The sequence below is a fragment of the Styela clava genome, chromosome 11, assembly GCF_964204865.1.
Source record: "Styela clava chromosome 11, kaStyClav1.hap1.2, whole genome shotgun sequence".
Taxonomy (NCBI): domain Eukaryota; kingdom Metazoa; phylum Chordata; class Ascidiacea; order Stolidobranchia; family Styelidae; genus Styela; species Styela clava.
The window spans coordinates 13,203,259-13,217,424 of record NC_135260.1 but is presented as its reverse complement, the minus strand read 5'-3'; the positions used below and the strand labels follow the sequence as shown (position 1 = coordinate 13,217,424).

Genomic DNA, 14,166 nt, shown 5'->3' with positions numbered 1-14,166 from the left:
ATTTCACGGACGCTAATAAATAATAAAAGAAAAATGTTTCCCTCTCTTCTGCGCTCTTCTGCTCTTTCGCGCTCTTCACGCTCTATTCAGTAAGTAGTAAGACCGCCGCGGAAAGATGGCAAAATTTTGCAAAGGTTACAAACCCGCTCACGAATAGCGCTTAAATGAAAGGGTACATAAACTTACGATTTAAGCCACTATCTTTGAATTTATAGATATATGGATTTCAACCAGCGTTCCAATACAGTCCATCAGGGGTTTGGTAATGTTGCATTCAAATCCGAGGGTCTATAATGTCTATTGTTTGAACATATTCAAATGCCTATAAGGTTTTCCACTATTATTATACTTCCAACTATTAAAAGATCATTTTTTGCCAGCATTAGGCTTGTTTTTATATATAAATGAGTAATTTAGTTCTATTTTATTATTCAAATGATGATTTTTGCATAAGAGAATTCACAGGGGTTTCTCGAACCTCTGTAATGCTTTAATAGGGTTCCGCTCTACCAAAAAAGTTGCAAACCACTGCATCAGATGGATATCTCCTTTTAGACATCCAATATGAAACAGCCCGTGTTACTGTTATTGCACACAAAGTGTATCGTTTTCAGTATGAATAATTTTCCTGAATTGTTGTTGTTTGTCTTGTTGCTGAGGTGGGTGGTATTGTTGTGAGGCAAAAATATTCTCTTTAACTAATTGATCAATCGATTTTTAATTTTCAGTACGGTAGAAGATTGCATAATACTATTCCATTTTCTTCAAATTTATTCTGATTCTTATGGTACCCGATATTCCACCAAAAAATGTTGTTTTATCTTAATTAACGGACGCCAGTGTAAATCGCTTGATATACCGTGTTAGTGTGGTTAGTCATTGGAAATTATTTTCCTTATATTTGAGAATAGCTCTCTTATTTGTTTGTATATTTATTTATTTAAATCTGTCGGTACGTCAACGCATTTTTCCTATGTTTATAGTATGGCTCTGCGGTTTTACCACAGTTCCTTCATTACTTCACTTATTTGACAGTTATGAAACACCCAGTTGACAGTTGTGAAATTAATGTTGTTTTGCAGTGTTGTGTTTACAATTATGGGCCAAATATGCGACTCATTTCAGAAAAAAGTATTTTATGTTATGAAACTTTCTCTTTGTTGCTAAATATATCTGACAAACAAAATTAATAGCATTTTGCTAGACAAGATATGTTTACACCAGTGTTCTACGTAAGAAGTACGTGTTTGGTGCAATTTCTCTATGCTTCTTTTCAACTAATTTAATAATTTTCTTTGTCACACCTAATCCCACTACTCATGATTGACAAATCAGAGCCGGAGGCAAAAAACGAATCAAAGTGAAGTGTTGGTCGTATATCCGTAAACACTACGGATATACGAAGCATACACAAATTACGTGGTTGATTTTCACAACGCACGTGCCAAATTAAGAAAACTGACTATTTATACAAGTAAGAATAGGAAGAAGTTCTCCCCAAATATTTACTTATTGACAGTTTTGAACCGAATAATTGGGTATCTTACGTTGTAGAATTATACCATAATATTACAACCGGATCACTTGTTCTTGTAAACTGTTTTGAATCGACTTTATGTCTCGGAAAGCATTCCTGAGAAGATCGTACACACAAAACACCGTTCTGTGATTATAGCAATCTTTACATGTTCCTAAATTTTATCGTTTGACATATTTTACAAATAAAACTGGAAAATATAATGCAAACAGCGTGGACAGCTCATAAAAGAAATAAAGTAAAAATTCCAATTATTCCTAGTCATTTCAAAGTTTTGAACGGAATTATACTAGAAGTTGTATATAAGACAAAAAAAGAATAATCTGAAAATGATAAACCACTGTCATAATTCAGTTATGCCAAATTTTTGAATAATCGAAACTATCGAAAATGCAAAATATGAGAAAATTATTTATCAACATTTCATTCCTATTTACACAATGGCGGCGATGATAATGCAAGTTTATCTTATTCATTTAAAGAAAATATAAAGATAAAAACAAAAATTATAATGTCACTTCAAGGACAATTGTACAAAGTCTAGAATTTTCTGCTGGATAAAATAATATGAAAGTGAAAAAAAGTAATGCACGTTTCCCATTTTCCTGAGAATGCCTATGTATATAAGCATACCAACCCAGTAAAGAAGTTGAGAAAAAAATCACTTAAAATTGAATAAACTAAATGCTGCCGAATTTACATGAATTACGAATAATTTTAGTTTAATAATGATATGGTTCTTGTGATGATATTGGATTCATATCGCACAATAATTTAACAACAGATCTATCTTATACTACGATTTCACAGTAAAATAGATTCTGGTACACTCATTGAAAGTTTCACACGTGTTTGAAAAAATATTAGGCTACCAAGTTTTGAAGCGGACAAATTATTACAGTTGACACAATTTGTAAAACATTCACTCTTTTTTAGCAATGTTCGTGAGTTTATATAGTATATAAGAACTTACTGTTAATGGTTGCTTCAGTCAAAATTGAAATAGAATAAAGGGTGTTAGTGTATACTGAAAACACTGTTGAGACATTTTGTAGTTGAGAAAATGAGAAAATATATAAAACACATAAAATGGCCAAAACTGATAATGCACTTGTGTAATGAATACTGAGAGAACATAAAGAGTCTTCAATTTCCTAGCAAAACGTTTTTAAAATATGAATTTTTGGAGGAAGACTAATGTTTCAAATTTGGATTCCAACGATGTATTTTTCAAATGGATTCTCCGCTTTTCGGTTAGACTCAGACTATAAGAAATTGGCCGATAACCTGTACTTTATATTGGGACTACAACATCAGAGAAATTTCTGGACAAAGCTAACTAATTTTGTCTCAACACAGGCTCATTGTACTCTTACCTGTTCAAATAGGTAAGTTTTATTCGACAAAAATTTTCCAATACATTGTGAAGGTAGAATGTCAATTACCTCATTTCAGCATTGATAACAAAAAAACGTTTTGCTAGAAATCCGAATCTCTTTTGAAAAAACATCAATAAAATGAATTGAAAAATCGAAAATAACACTGTTTCTCGATAAATTACTTGATTGAACACAACTTTGGTAATAACACAAAAATGACAATCAAATATCAAAAAGCATATATAACACTATAATTGCTTACACCAAAATAATAACGTATATATAATGATTAAAAATTTTGTACAATGATAACACTGTTGCGGGTCGGTACACGGTGCATGTAAGAAAATATTCTTGTGCGTGTCGTGAGTTTATTTGTTATATTAAACAAAAAATAAATGTTTGCTTCTTGGACACGAAATGGACTTATGGATCGTTTTGTTATCATGTTGTGCTTTTCCTTTCAACTACTGGATCCATCGCTTTGAAATTTTCCGCTGCCAGAAGGCCATTACTTTTATTTATTTCAAAAATAACTGTGAACTCTATGGGATTCGTTTTCACTTCAAAGTTTTGTGTGTTGAGTTCATCAAAATTAGAAATTGCTCATCGTGGTTCCGTGAACAAATCTCAATGATCTGGTGGCCAGACTACCGGTACTGTAGAATATTTATACGATACTACTTCGTATTGTCTTCGTGGGTTTATATTTGAGCCTGGCTCTCTTCTGTTTGGCATAAACTTTGTTTGGCATTGTAAGAAGGTATCGAGATGTCTATTAAAAATAGTATACCAAACATTTCGAACGATAAAGAACATAAGCATCGGCATGATTTCTGGTCGCATTGCAATATAGCTAAAATGAAGATTCAATTTCTAATATTCACTAGAACGTGACATATCTACGGGAAGTCGGATTCAGTTGATAGTCGGCTGCTACAATCGCTTTCAAAGCTATTCATCTTTTGTCGAATCAAACTTGCCTTCGCTTGATTGCTGTTTTCCTTTGATGAAATCCCTTCCGTGCGCAGTTTCTCTCCTAGTATAGAAGCACCAGGAGGTAACACAAGAGAGGACAATAAATTCGGACTTGGTATTGGTATCCTCGCAGAGGCGAATCCCGATGGGTAGATCGCCGATAACATCTCTGGACAAAAACTTGTTTTCTGCTTGTGTACGAAATCAGAAATGGCGTTTGCTTCGCGGAGCAGCTTGATTGTTTTCTGCACCTCCGATGCTTTTTCACAAACCTCGTCCGTGTTGTTACTCATGGCTGCCGTGGTCATCGCAGCATTTGGAAGAAAGTTAACCAGAGGGAGTCCTGGTGGATACACTGGCGAATACAAGGCCGGGATGAGTCCGTCGTAATTCGGCGGGGCAAAATTTGATTTCTGTTGAAAATTGAACATTGCATTGCTATTGAATAGTTGGGCATAGTCATCAAAACCATTTGGAAATGCAAGATCTTTTTTAGCAGACGAGTAATTTATTGGTCTCATATCTTGATCTGATTTAACACTATCGGCAACAAAATTGGTTGCAAGGTGATTTTTCAAGTGCTGCCCGTCTTTACTCGGCTGGTTGATATTCTGATTATGCCTCGTAGATACTTTTAATCCTTCAGTTGGATCTGGAGAAATAAATGCTGGTTGACTTGGACGATCCGATTCACAGCTTTCATTCCGCAAGACGGGGGATATAACAGCAACCCTGTCGACGACTGTAAAAGGCTTGTCAGTTTCTGAGTTGATGATTTTCAACTTTCCTTGTATTCTTCCCGGAACGAAGTCGCTGTTCGGCCTTTTACGAGGACTGGATTGAATGTTGTCAACGTCTGGATTGAATGATTTGCCGCCTGCAGATTGCGCCTGGACGCGCTTTTTAATTGGTAGCGTATCTTTCCTTCTAATTGGTTCTTGTATCCTAGGTTGCGGCTCTTAATTAAAAGGGGAATTAATCAAAAATAATTTCTATAAAGTAGACTCAACTAAGAAATTACTAATTTATAAGATTCCCGAATCGTTTTTTCGAGCCCTTAAGGTTCAACTTGCCAACCTTTAGTAGTTTTTGTCCGTAATAACACGAAGGTCGGTCGTACTGAAGAAGGCGTTCTAACTTTTAATTCTTTTCTTTGAGCCCGGCAGATTGGTAATGATCGTTCATAAATCGTTACGCCATAGACACCATTTTGCTGATTTCAATTAATATCGGCCAGGATTTTATTCGAGACTTTGATGTCAAATCTCCCGTAATCTCTAACCGAATTGTCATTAATATTGAACAACGTTGCTCATATTTGGGCAGTCCCGTTTTGTAGGAATGGCTAACTTGGAATGTACGATTAACCGAAAATATTTAGGCAGAATGTGGCTAATGATATGTGACTGATGAACAAATTTTTTCATCTTCCATTTTTTAACTTTTTCTTTCAGAGATGAAAATATTTATTTACTTACTGTCATTATCGATGAGGTTTCTAAGAGCGACATTTTCGGCCTGGAGTGCTTGGTTTTTGACCGTTAATATTGCAAGTTCCCTTTCTAGCCATCTCAGACGAGCTTTTTGACGATCGCGTGCTCTTTGTGCAGACTGACGATTTCTCAACTTCTTTCTGAATTCTTTTACGTCTGTTTCGGATGTGTTCGCGTTTTCGGCATCCCTTTTAAAATATATATAAAAATGCTAATACTACATAGCTAAAAATGTTTGCGTAAATGAAACTTTTAAGCATAACATATTTCAATAATGCATGACAGTAAATCTATATCCGAAATTGATCTTGACTACAGGAGCTGGAACAATATCTACCTTAAAAACAAAAAACAAAAAAAATATTGTTGCTTTCCCTGAAGCAGTTGAATAAACTATAGCCTATTTATACTTGTGAAAATTAATATCAGGACTTCACAAATCAATACATATTTTTCGCATATATTTCAGTTTCATCCGTTAATCTTTCTTTCATATTATCAATGGACTCCTTGAGAAACATGTTCACGCAACATAAGACACAAATTTTATTTTCATCTCAGTGCCTCATTACCGTTGAAAAAGAGAGCATTTTTAAACGTGAGAAACAAAGCCAATTAAAAAAATTTAAAATTAAGAGATATAAGGTATTGAAATAGAAAAGGTTTAGAAACATGTTAACACCATGTACTTCAAGTTTGCACCGGGAATAAGAAGTTCCGAGATCCCGGGTTAAATTGTGTTTTTACGGATACAATTTCTCGTTATTTCTGCTCCTGTACCATAATATGAAACAGTATTGTTCCAAATCAAAACAACAATGTGTAGTTACTTACATGCTAGAAGATATTTCTGTTCTCCCAAAGTGTATCATGTTGTAGTAGCATATTCGGCATGCTTTACATCTTCGCACTTGTGCACTCTCGCCTCTAGGTCTATCTGCCTTTATGTATTGCTTAAAATCAGATAATGCATTATTTTATTTTTTTTAAATAAAAAGCATCTCAATAATACTTTGGAAGAAGTTATTCCCCATTTCAGATGTTTGTATTTGAAAATTTATATTTAGATATCTTTTACGTTCGCGTAAGCAACAATTTATTTATGTCACTATGTCTACTAGCCTCAGAAAATGCCTGGTGCTGTTTCTTGCCTCGTTATCACTACACGTTTTACATTTTTGGTAAATTGATAGCGAGACATAGCATCAAATTAATAACTAATGGTTAGATATAGTCATTACTAAAATAAAAAATGATTTCAATCGTTACCGTTTGATATTAAATACCCTAACGCAAAATTGACAAACATGCCGCCAGAGAACTATGACTTGAAGGCGCAAGTAATTCTATCCCGCTACGCGTGATGGGCAAGCTGATAAGGTTTACTGACTCAATATTATTTATGATAGTTGTCGTAACACTCCGATGTTACTACGCCGTAAGATTCATCTCGTAGCTTATGCTGACTGGAATACGATGTGTCTTTTCCACATACTTTACATAAAAGGTCTAACGAATTTACGTTTACAAGTCTTGGATTTGCCCTTAGGGTCGTGTTTCTTTGAAACCGCAATACTGATCGTGTATCTTGTAGCGTTTTTATTGGTTAACGTGACCTGTACCGTGCTTTAATTATTCTTTTAAAACAGAAACCGTACACGTCAGTTCATATTTATTTATTCTCGGAGGAGCGACTCCAAGATAGAAAAGGCTGCGCTGAATCATGCGGATACTAAAATTAATCTTCTGAATGTAACACTTTTAAGGAAAAGAATAACAACGATCCCGGTTTCATATTACCGCAGTCTTGATCACAATGTTCCGGATAGAGTCAAATTTTTAAAACCTATTTAGCCAACGCGACAAAGGCGTCGTAACACTTTAGCCACAACACCCTGATAGAATGCCCCATTCCAACAGATACCGACTGCAACGAAAGTCGGAATATTCGACCGCACTATGATTTGTTTCAGGCAAAGCTTATATTGATATTAAACATTGGCTGAAGCTTAAAATTGTGACGGAGCATTGGGAGAGATTTTTTACAGCTTGGCTGCTGGGACACAGCTATCAGTGGGATGCGGCTATCTCGCACAGTGGGTGTTATATACTATCCCAATTGTTTAGCATACTAGCTTTTACTCATGGTTCCATAAATTTATATATGAAAATCTATAGGACGTGCAACAACACTTTTGTATCTTTCAGAAATTTCAATGTTTGAGTCATATACTTAGTTACATAAGTTAAGCCACTGAATCGATTACTAATGACCCAATAAACAACAATACCTTGTTTAGAGTAACTGGAAATACACTTTCATTCTAGTTACATGGAGGCCGTTAAAGTAAATGTGACCGGACATATTTATATTTGAACGCAAGTAATTCCGCTTACACGTCTTAACCCCGCGGCAATGTGTTAAGTGCGGCTAAGTTAACGTCAGGGAAGCAGAAATGCAGTACACAATCGACGACAATAATTGTCACCGATTATAGGATACGCCAGAACAAAAAACTAAGAAATGCACTCTCGTGTGAATTCGTTTCGATTATAGTTTTCAAAAATAGAAATTTACTCAATATCCATAATATTCAGCTTGAACAGATTACAAGTTCACGGTTCCTAGTAAAAAGTGATATCGCGTGGATTTTCGAATGCTCGCCTCCCCGCTTTAAAACTTATCACCCTGGTAGGTTTTCAGCCACGGTTACCAGGTTATGTTGGATGAGTTATTTGGCGGTATACATTGTTTCATTCCAGTCACTTAGATTATGCCTGTGCTGGTGGTCCTGGCCGTTCAAGACCATTCCTAACGGAATTCGAACATTCGTTCCAACAGTTTCTTCCTCATACTATGCGCCAATGTGTTTATTAGCGTTTGCTGTACATCACGAAATTCCAAGAATGAGTTCGCTCGAACTTATGCGAACTCCGGACCCCACCACTGTGTAAACTATTTTAATTATGAGCATTCAATTTTTTCTTAATTTAAAATATAAAGGGCGTTTTTCATAATAGTATGTTGTTGACATAATAGTATATGCAAATATTCACATATAATTTTATAAAAGAATTTGTCGTTCATAACCCCATTCTTTGATTCTGCATCCTACCTTACTTTCAAAGGCAGTACAAATTCCATTCAATTGATAACTATCTCTTACGTGCCACAACAATCGTCAATCGACGATCCACGTGTAAAAAATATGACTCATGAGGTAAATAGGGCCGAAGTCATGAACCTGTCAAGCGCAACAAGTAAACAAGTCTTTGAGAAGCGATACTGTATTTGACAATTCGTAGAATGCCCTTTGGCTGCGCTTAAGTGACACGTAGGTAGATTTTATCACACAACGGTGTTTTTTACCTGCGCGAAAAAACTACATTTCTTGATGCCAGGTTTTCAAATGCGGAACCGTCATCTTCAAGTAGAATAATTTTTAAAGCAAAATTTTATTTTATCAAATTCTACCATCAACTATATATTTGTTTTGATTATCTTTTATTTTATGAAAAACGAACATGGTGAACGTGGGATAATTTTCAAGAGGGACAAATTTGAACAAGAACTTTCACTTTCGAATGTCAACTTAGTGGATCAAAATCAAACAACTTTTGCGTCTGCGTACTTCCATAAAATAATTTTGTTACGAAGTACTGTATACAATGAGAAAACACAGAATAATGGTTGTTATTTGTCTAGTAAAGAGTTGATGTAATTGAAATTTAAAAGAAGTGTGTGCGTTATTTACGTGTCTTCAACAGAATGAAACATAGTAAATATCTAAAAAAATAATATCTAGTTGAATTGGACTTTCCAAAAATTCGAAAATTGCCGCTTCCTTGCCGTTAATCAATTCATTTTAGTTTTTTGAACTCCAATGGTTAATTGTTTTGAGATTTTGTAACTGGATCGGATAGAGCCTAAATTTCGAACTTGGTTATCGTCGACTCCACAATGAATTCAGTCCGAATTGCATCCACGATTAGTATAACATAATTTTTTATGCATTTACGCCAATATATGAACCGGAAGCAAAACTATATCTACCACCACAGTATATTTGCTAAAATCCGCTGCTAAGTATTTATATTGGGTTTTATTATATTTGCCACATAGAAGTACAAATGCACCATCGCAACTGTTAATAAGTATGTGACTTTGAGAGAATTGAACTGGCCTTAACTTTTGAGTTCAAACGTCTTTTGGTTATTCAGGTCCTCGGTCGTCTCACAATCCCCCCGTTTTTGTGATTTGTGTGAGCAAGGAAAGAATAGTAAATATATTGAAGAAATATGAATGTATTTGTATCATTTATGGTTTGAAAGAATACTTCACATAAATATGAGCAAAGTTCAGAGTGTTTATGCACAATTCAATCTCATATTTAAATAATTGGTTGCAAGTCAAATACATAATACATAAAGAATATTAGGCTACTTTTATTTGTTGCTACGTTTACTCTGGTCTGTTACTTTGTATTCAATTTGGCCTATTTTAGAAATTGTGCCATTACGTGGCCTTTTTGGAATGAGCAATTCAATTGCTCAACAAACACAGCATAGTGACATGTACATTTGCACCCACGTACATTTGCACCCGCGAACATTTGGGCCGCGGACATTTGCACCCACGTACATTTGCACCCGCAGTCATTAGCACCCACGTAAAATTGCACCCGCATACATATACACCCATGAACATTTGCACTCACGAATATTTGCATCGATGGCCATTTGCATTCATAGACATTTGCAACCATAGAATTTCGCACCCTCAAACATTTGCAGTTTACACCCATGTATACCAGTCGTTGAAGTAAAAAAGGTTTCATTGACATTCGCGTCGAAATACGGACGACTCCTTAATGTTATGAATGGTAATGAAGACGAACTTATTGCAAACCCGAACGCGATAAATTTGGATTTCCATACATCAACTCAGGTCGAGCAAAAACCCGAAACCGGCGGAAAACAATCCGCATCGGTATAGACACCATTCTGACCCAACAATACAAAAAGTAGGAAAGTGCTGTAAACAACCTGTTCCGTACAAATTCTGCTTTCGCTCGTGTCTCGCTATCTGATTTCTGTTATCTATTACTCTTTCTCAAAGCACGTCTCTCTTGTCTCGTACAGTTGGTTTTACACTGGCGTTTACACTGAATTAATCCATCTACGATCGGTTTTCGTTTGCTGTGTCAGCTTAAAATTTGTAATCCGTCTTTATTTCGAATATATATTTGTAGTTGGTTATAGTTTTTCTGAAACACTGTTATTCGCGACATCGCGAGCTAGCACGACTGTGGATGCAAATTTATACAGGTGCAAATATCCACGGGTACAGCAGGTGTTCTTGGGGCGAATGCATATGCGTGAAAACGTCACGGGTACAAATTTCCATGGGTGCAAATGTACGTGAATGCGAATGTCCGTGGGTGCAAACGTAGGTAGGTGCAAATTTTCGCGGGTGCAATCTGCAGGTGCAAATTTCCGTTGGTGCAAATGTCCAAGGTACAAATGTTCGTGGGTTCAAATGTACAGGGGTGCAAATGTTCGTGGGTGCAAACTGCAAAGTCCATGGGTGCAAATGTCCGCGGGTGTAATCTATATGCGGGTGCTAGAATCTATGAGTGCAGATGTCAGTGGGTGCAAATATTGGTTGGTGCAAAAGCATGCGGGTATGCATTGCATTTTTTAGTAGGTAGCACCCCGACCTGTATTAGTACAGAATTGATCACGATATTAGAACCGAAGTAAAAAAAATAAATATTTTTAATGGTAAAATAGCTGTGTCGCTGAGACAAAAACCTCATTAAGTTCTAGAAGATAATTGAACTGGGACACAATTTTGGATACTCCCGAAGTATGTGAACCAAGATGGCGTACACCGGAACGTAGTATGTGTACCAGGTTAGGGTTAGGCCATAATTTCAGGTACAAATACTACGGGAGTCACTTGGCTATTCTCCAAACTTGTAATAGAACTAAAATAAGGAAATTGGAATGAAATTATGGCCTAACTCTAACCTGGTATACATACTATGTTCCGGTGTCCGCCATCTTGGTTCACATACTACGCGAGCGCACAATTTTGTATGTTCACAAATAATCAAAACGTCACAAGAATATATTAAAACGTGTTCATTTACATTTTAAATTCATATTATCACATTCGTTCACTGCATTAGTTTATTTAATAAATAGGATCAATATTTTATTTATATATACTCAAATAATAATCATAATCCTAGATTCGTTTAATATTGACATAAATATTGTAATGATCATTACGATGCTTTTATATAAAAGATTGAAACTTATGGCTTTGGTAATTCAATGTTTATTTTCTGATATAAACATTACTAAACCAGGCGATTGACCTTGCCAGGGGATACTAATTTTTCTGAAATCCACTTGATTCCTTCATTTAAACCTTCGCCAGTCTGAGCATTTGATGCACAAATATACCAAGGTCTAAAATCAGGACTTTCATTATCCAAGTCATTTCCTTCCCATGACCCTTTGTTGAGGCCTAAAAGTTGTGCGCATTTCGGCGCTGGCATTGAATTTCTGATGTCACATTTGTTGGCATAGAACAATATTGGTAGATTAGGTTTTCCCGCAATCGAAGGATGTTTGAGTAGTTCATTAAGTTCTTCTTTAGCTACTGGTATTCTCAAGCGATCAGAACTGTCGAGAACGAAGATGATTGCATCACACTTTGAGTAGTACTTTTCCCATAGATTCCGATATCGACCCTGCGTCAAACAAATACGTCTGCATTAATTAGTTATTAATTGTGAACGTTGATTTTTAGATTTGTTCAATGTTACACAATATACAATTAGAACTATTTACATTTTCATCGGTATTTATGTTTGTTCTGCTTGGCTGACGGAAAAGATTGCTCAAATAATTTCAAATCAGTATGAATAGAGAATCAAAAAGCAATCATTTTCAGTATATATATACGAAAAGATACGGCACCAATGACGGTTGTTCGTGCAAATATCACAAATTGTGAAACATACTATAAACTGGTAAACGAAGAAAAATGTAGCAGCTAGCAGTCGTAGTTTAGTCGCCGGCTGTCATGAATAAGTTCATAATTAAGCTGTCTTCATCATTTACTTATTCATTCAATGTCCACCAAAACTAGTTTTGTACGTGTCATATTGCGGTTAGCTATAAAACTCTGTGTGTACACCTGTAAATTCGAAGATTGGTTTTCAATATTTAACTGGCGTATTTATGATTATTCGCACGGTAGTTTTAAAAGTGCTTCTATTTCTGGTCGTATAAATTTACTTATCTCATCGTCATATTTATGAATGGTCATTTTTCACATAAACGTGAGGACGTCGACATCTTACAGATATCACTGCCTCGGAGTGGCAGGTAATAATGGTATTTGTTGCTACGCTCTAATGCAGGATTTTAATTTGAAAATGTGTTATTTACATTGCAAAATTTATTTGTGCATCGAACACCGTATTTATATAGCTAAAAGGCTAGATCGCATTTTATACAGCAACATCTCCATCAATAATGTATATTTAATTTGGATATGAATTCAACACGAGGCGACTTTTAGATCAATACTAGCGTATAAAATTTAAGTATAATGTGTTTAAACTCATTCTCAATTAAATGGCATTCGTAGGATTTGGGTTCAAATGAACCTAAAGTTGAGCAAGCAAAGTTTGCTCTGTGATGATGGATTCCATAATCCGAATTTTGGTCGAGTGTATGATAAATCTGAAGATATTCTTGTTTAACCAAAGAGGATCTAACAAAGGTCGCAAATTACGATGTATGTCATAAATAATGTTTATTGGATACGTAATGGACGTATGGATCATTTTGCAAAACTGTTGCTTTGAAAAAATAGCTTCTTTTTGCAACTACCGGATCAATTGATCACAAACTTTCAGTATGTACTTGAAATGGGCTACTGTAGCGAAAAGTAGCTACAAGGCTATTACTTTTATTTTATTTTACTGAGTGCTACGGAGCCGAGGAATAAGCTAAAATATATTTAGCGCTTTTTTAATTCATTGGAAAACATTCCGATCACATTGCGTATTTGTTTGAACATTGCACTTTGTTCTAGAAACAAATTACTTGTGTCCCTATTGCTAAATTCGTAACACTGGTCCTATCCAATAAACTCAATTCTCGAATTACATCAATATTCAAAAAGCTGTTTGTATCGAATCATAATAAAGTCGTTTACTTGTCCAGACATATCAAATGCTGTAAATGTGATGTTGGAAAATTTGAATTTTTCGACCGAAAATCCAAGCGTCGCAGCGGTATCCATTCGCTGGTCTTTCTTGGGTTTAAACTTGTCTAATATTGTTGATTTTCCGCTGTTGTCCAGTCCGACACACAAAATTCTTGCCTCGCGTTTCTTGCCGGCTAGCCATTTAGATAGAGAACCCCAAAATCCCATGTTGTTTTGCTCGAGTAAATGATTATTCGATTTTAGACATAGTTTATTCTTGAAAACATAACAATAAAAACAATTAGTAAATAACAATATTCAAACTCATTTGCAAATATAAACTCAAACATAGCTAATTTGCTCTTCAAGCAAATGGGCCTTTGTTAGCGTCAGGCATTTGCATCTGTGCTTAATTTGTTTGCTCACTTTCACTCCCAAAACCCAAAAACACCACTTGAAAAACTTATGCATTGAGGGTAGTTAATTAAATTCATATCGTTATCAACTGCGCATGAGAATTGCATGTGGGTTTCCAATAGGTACCTC

General features: G+C 35.4%; 2 protein-coding genes across 2 annotated transcripts; both read right to left on the bottom strand.

The window, feature by feature from the left end:
- Positions 1 to 2,901: 2,901 nt before the first annotated feature.
- Positions 2,902 to 6,828, bottom strand: LOC120347908 (uncharacterized). Its single transcript, XM_078117988.1, has 3 exons — positions 6,222 to 6,828; positions 5,373 to 5,575; positions 2,902 to 4,852 (listed from the first exon to the last, which is right to left on the bottom strand). Exons 1-3 carry the CDS (start codon positions 6,257 to 6,259, stop codon positions 3,819 to 3,821), a joined length of 1,275 nt encoding a protein of 424 aa, XP_077974114.1. The 5' UTR covers positions 6,260 to 6,828; the 3' UTR covers positions 2,902 to 3,818.
- Positions 6,829 to 9,621: 2,793 nt separating this feature from the next.
- Positions 9,622 to 13,893, bottom strand: LOC120347820 (ADP-ribosylation factor-like protein 6). Its single transcript, XM_039417924.2, has 2 exons — positions 13,630 to 13,893; positions 9,622 to 12,151 (listed from the first exon to the last, which is right to left on the bottom strand). Exons 1-2 carry the CDS (start codon positions 13,846 to 13,848, stop codon positions 11,756 to 11,758), a joined length of 615 nt encoding a protein of 204 aa, XP_039273858.1. The 5' UTR covers positions 13,849 to 13,893; the 3' UTR covers positions 9,622 to 11,755.
- Positions 13,894 to 14,166: the final 273 nt, after the last annotated feature.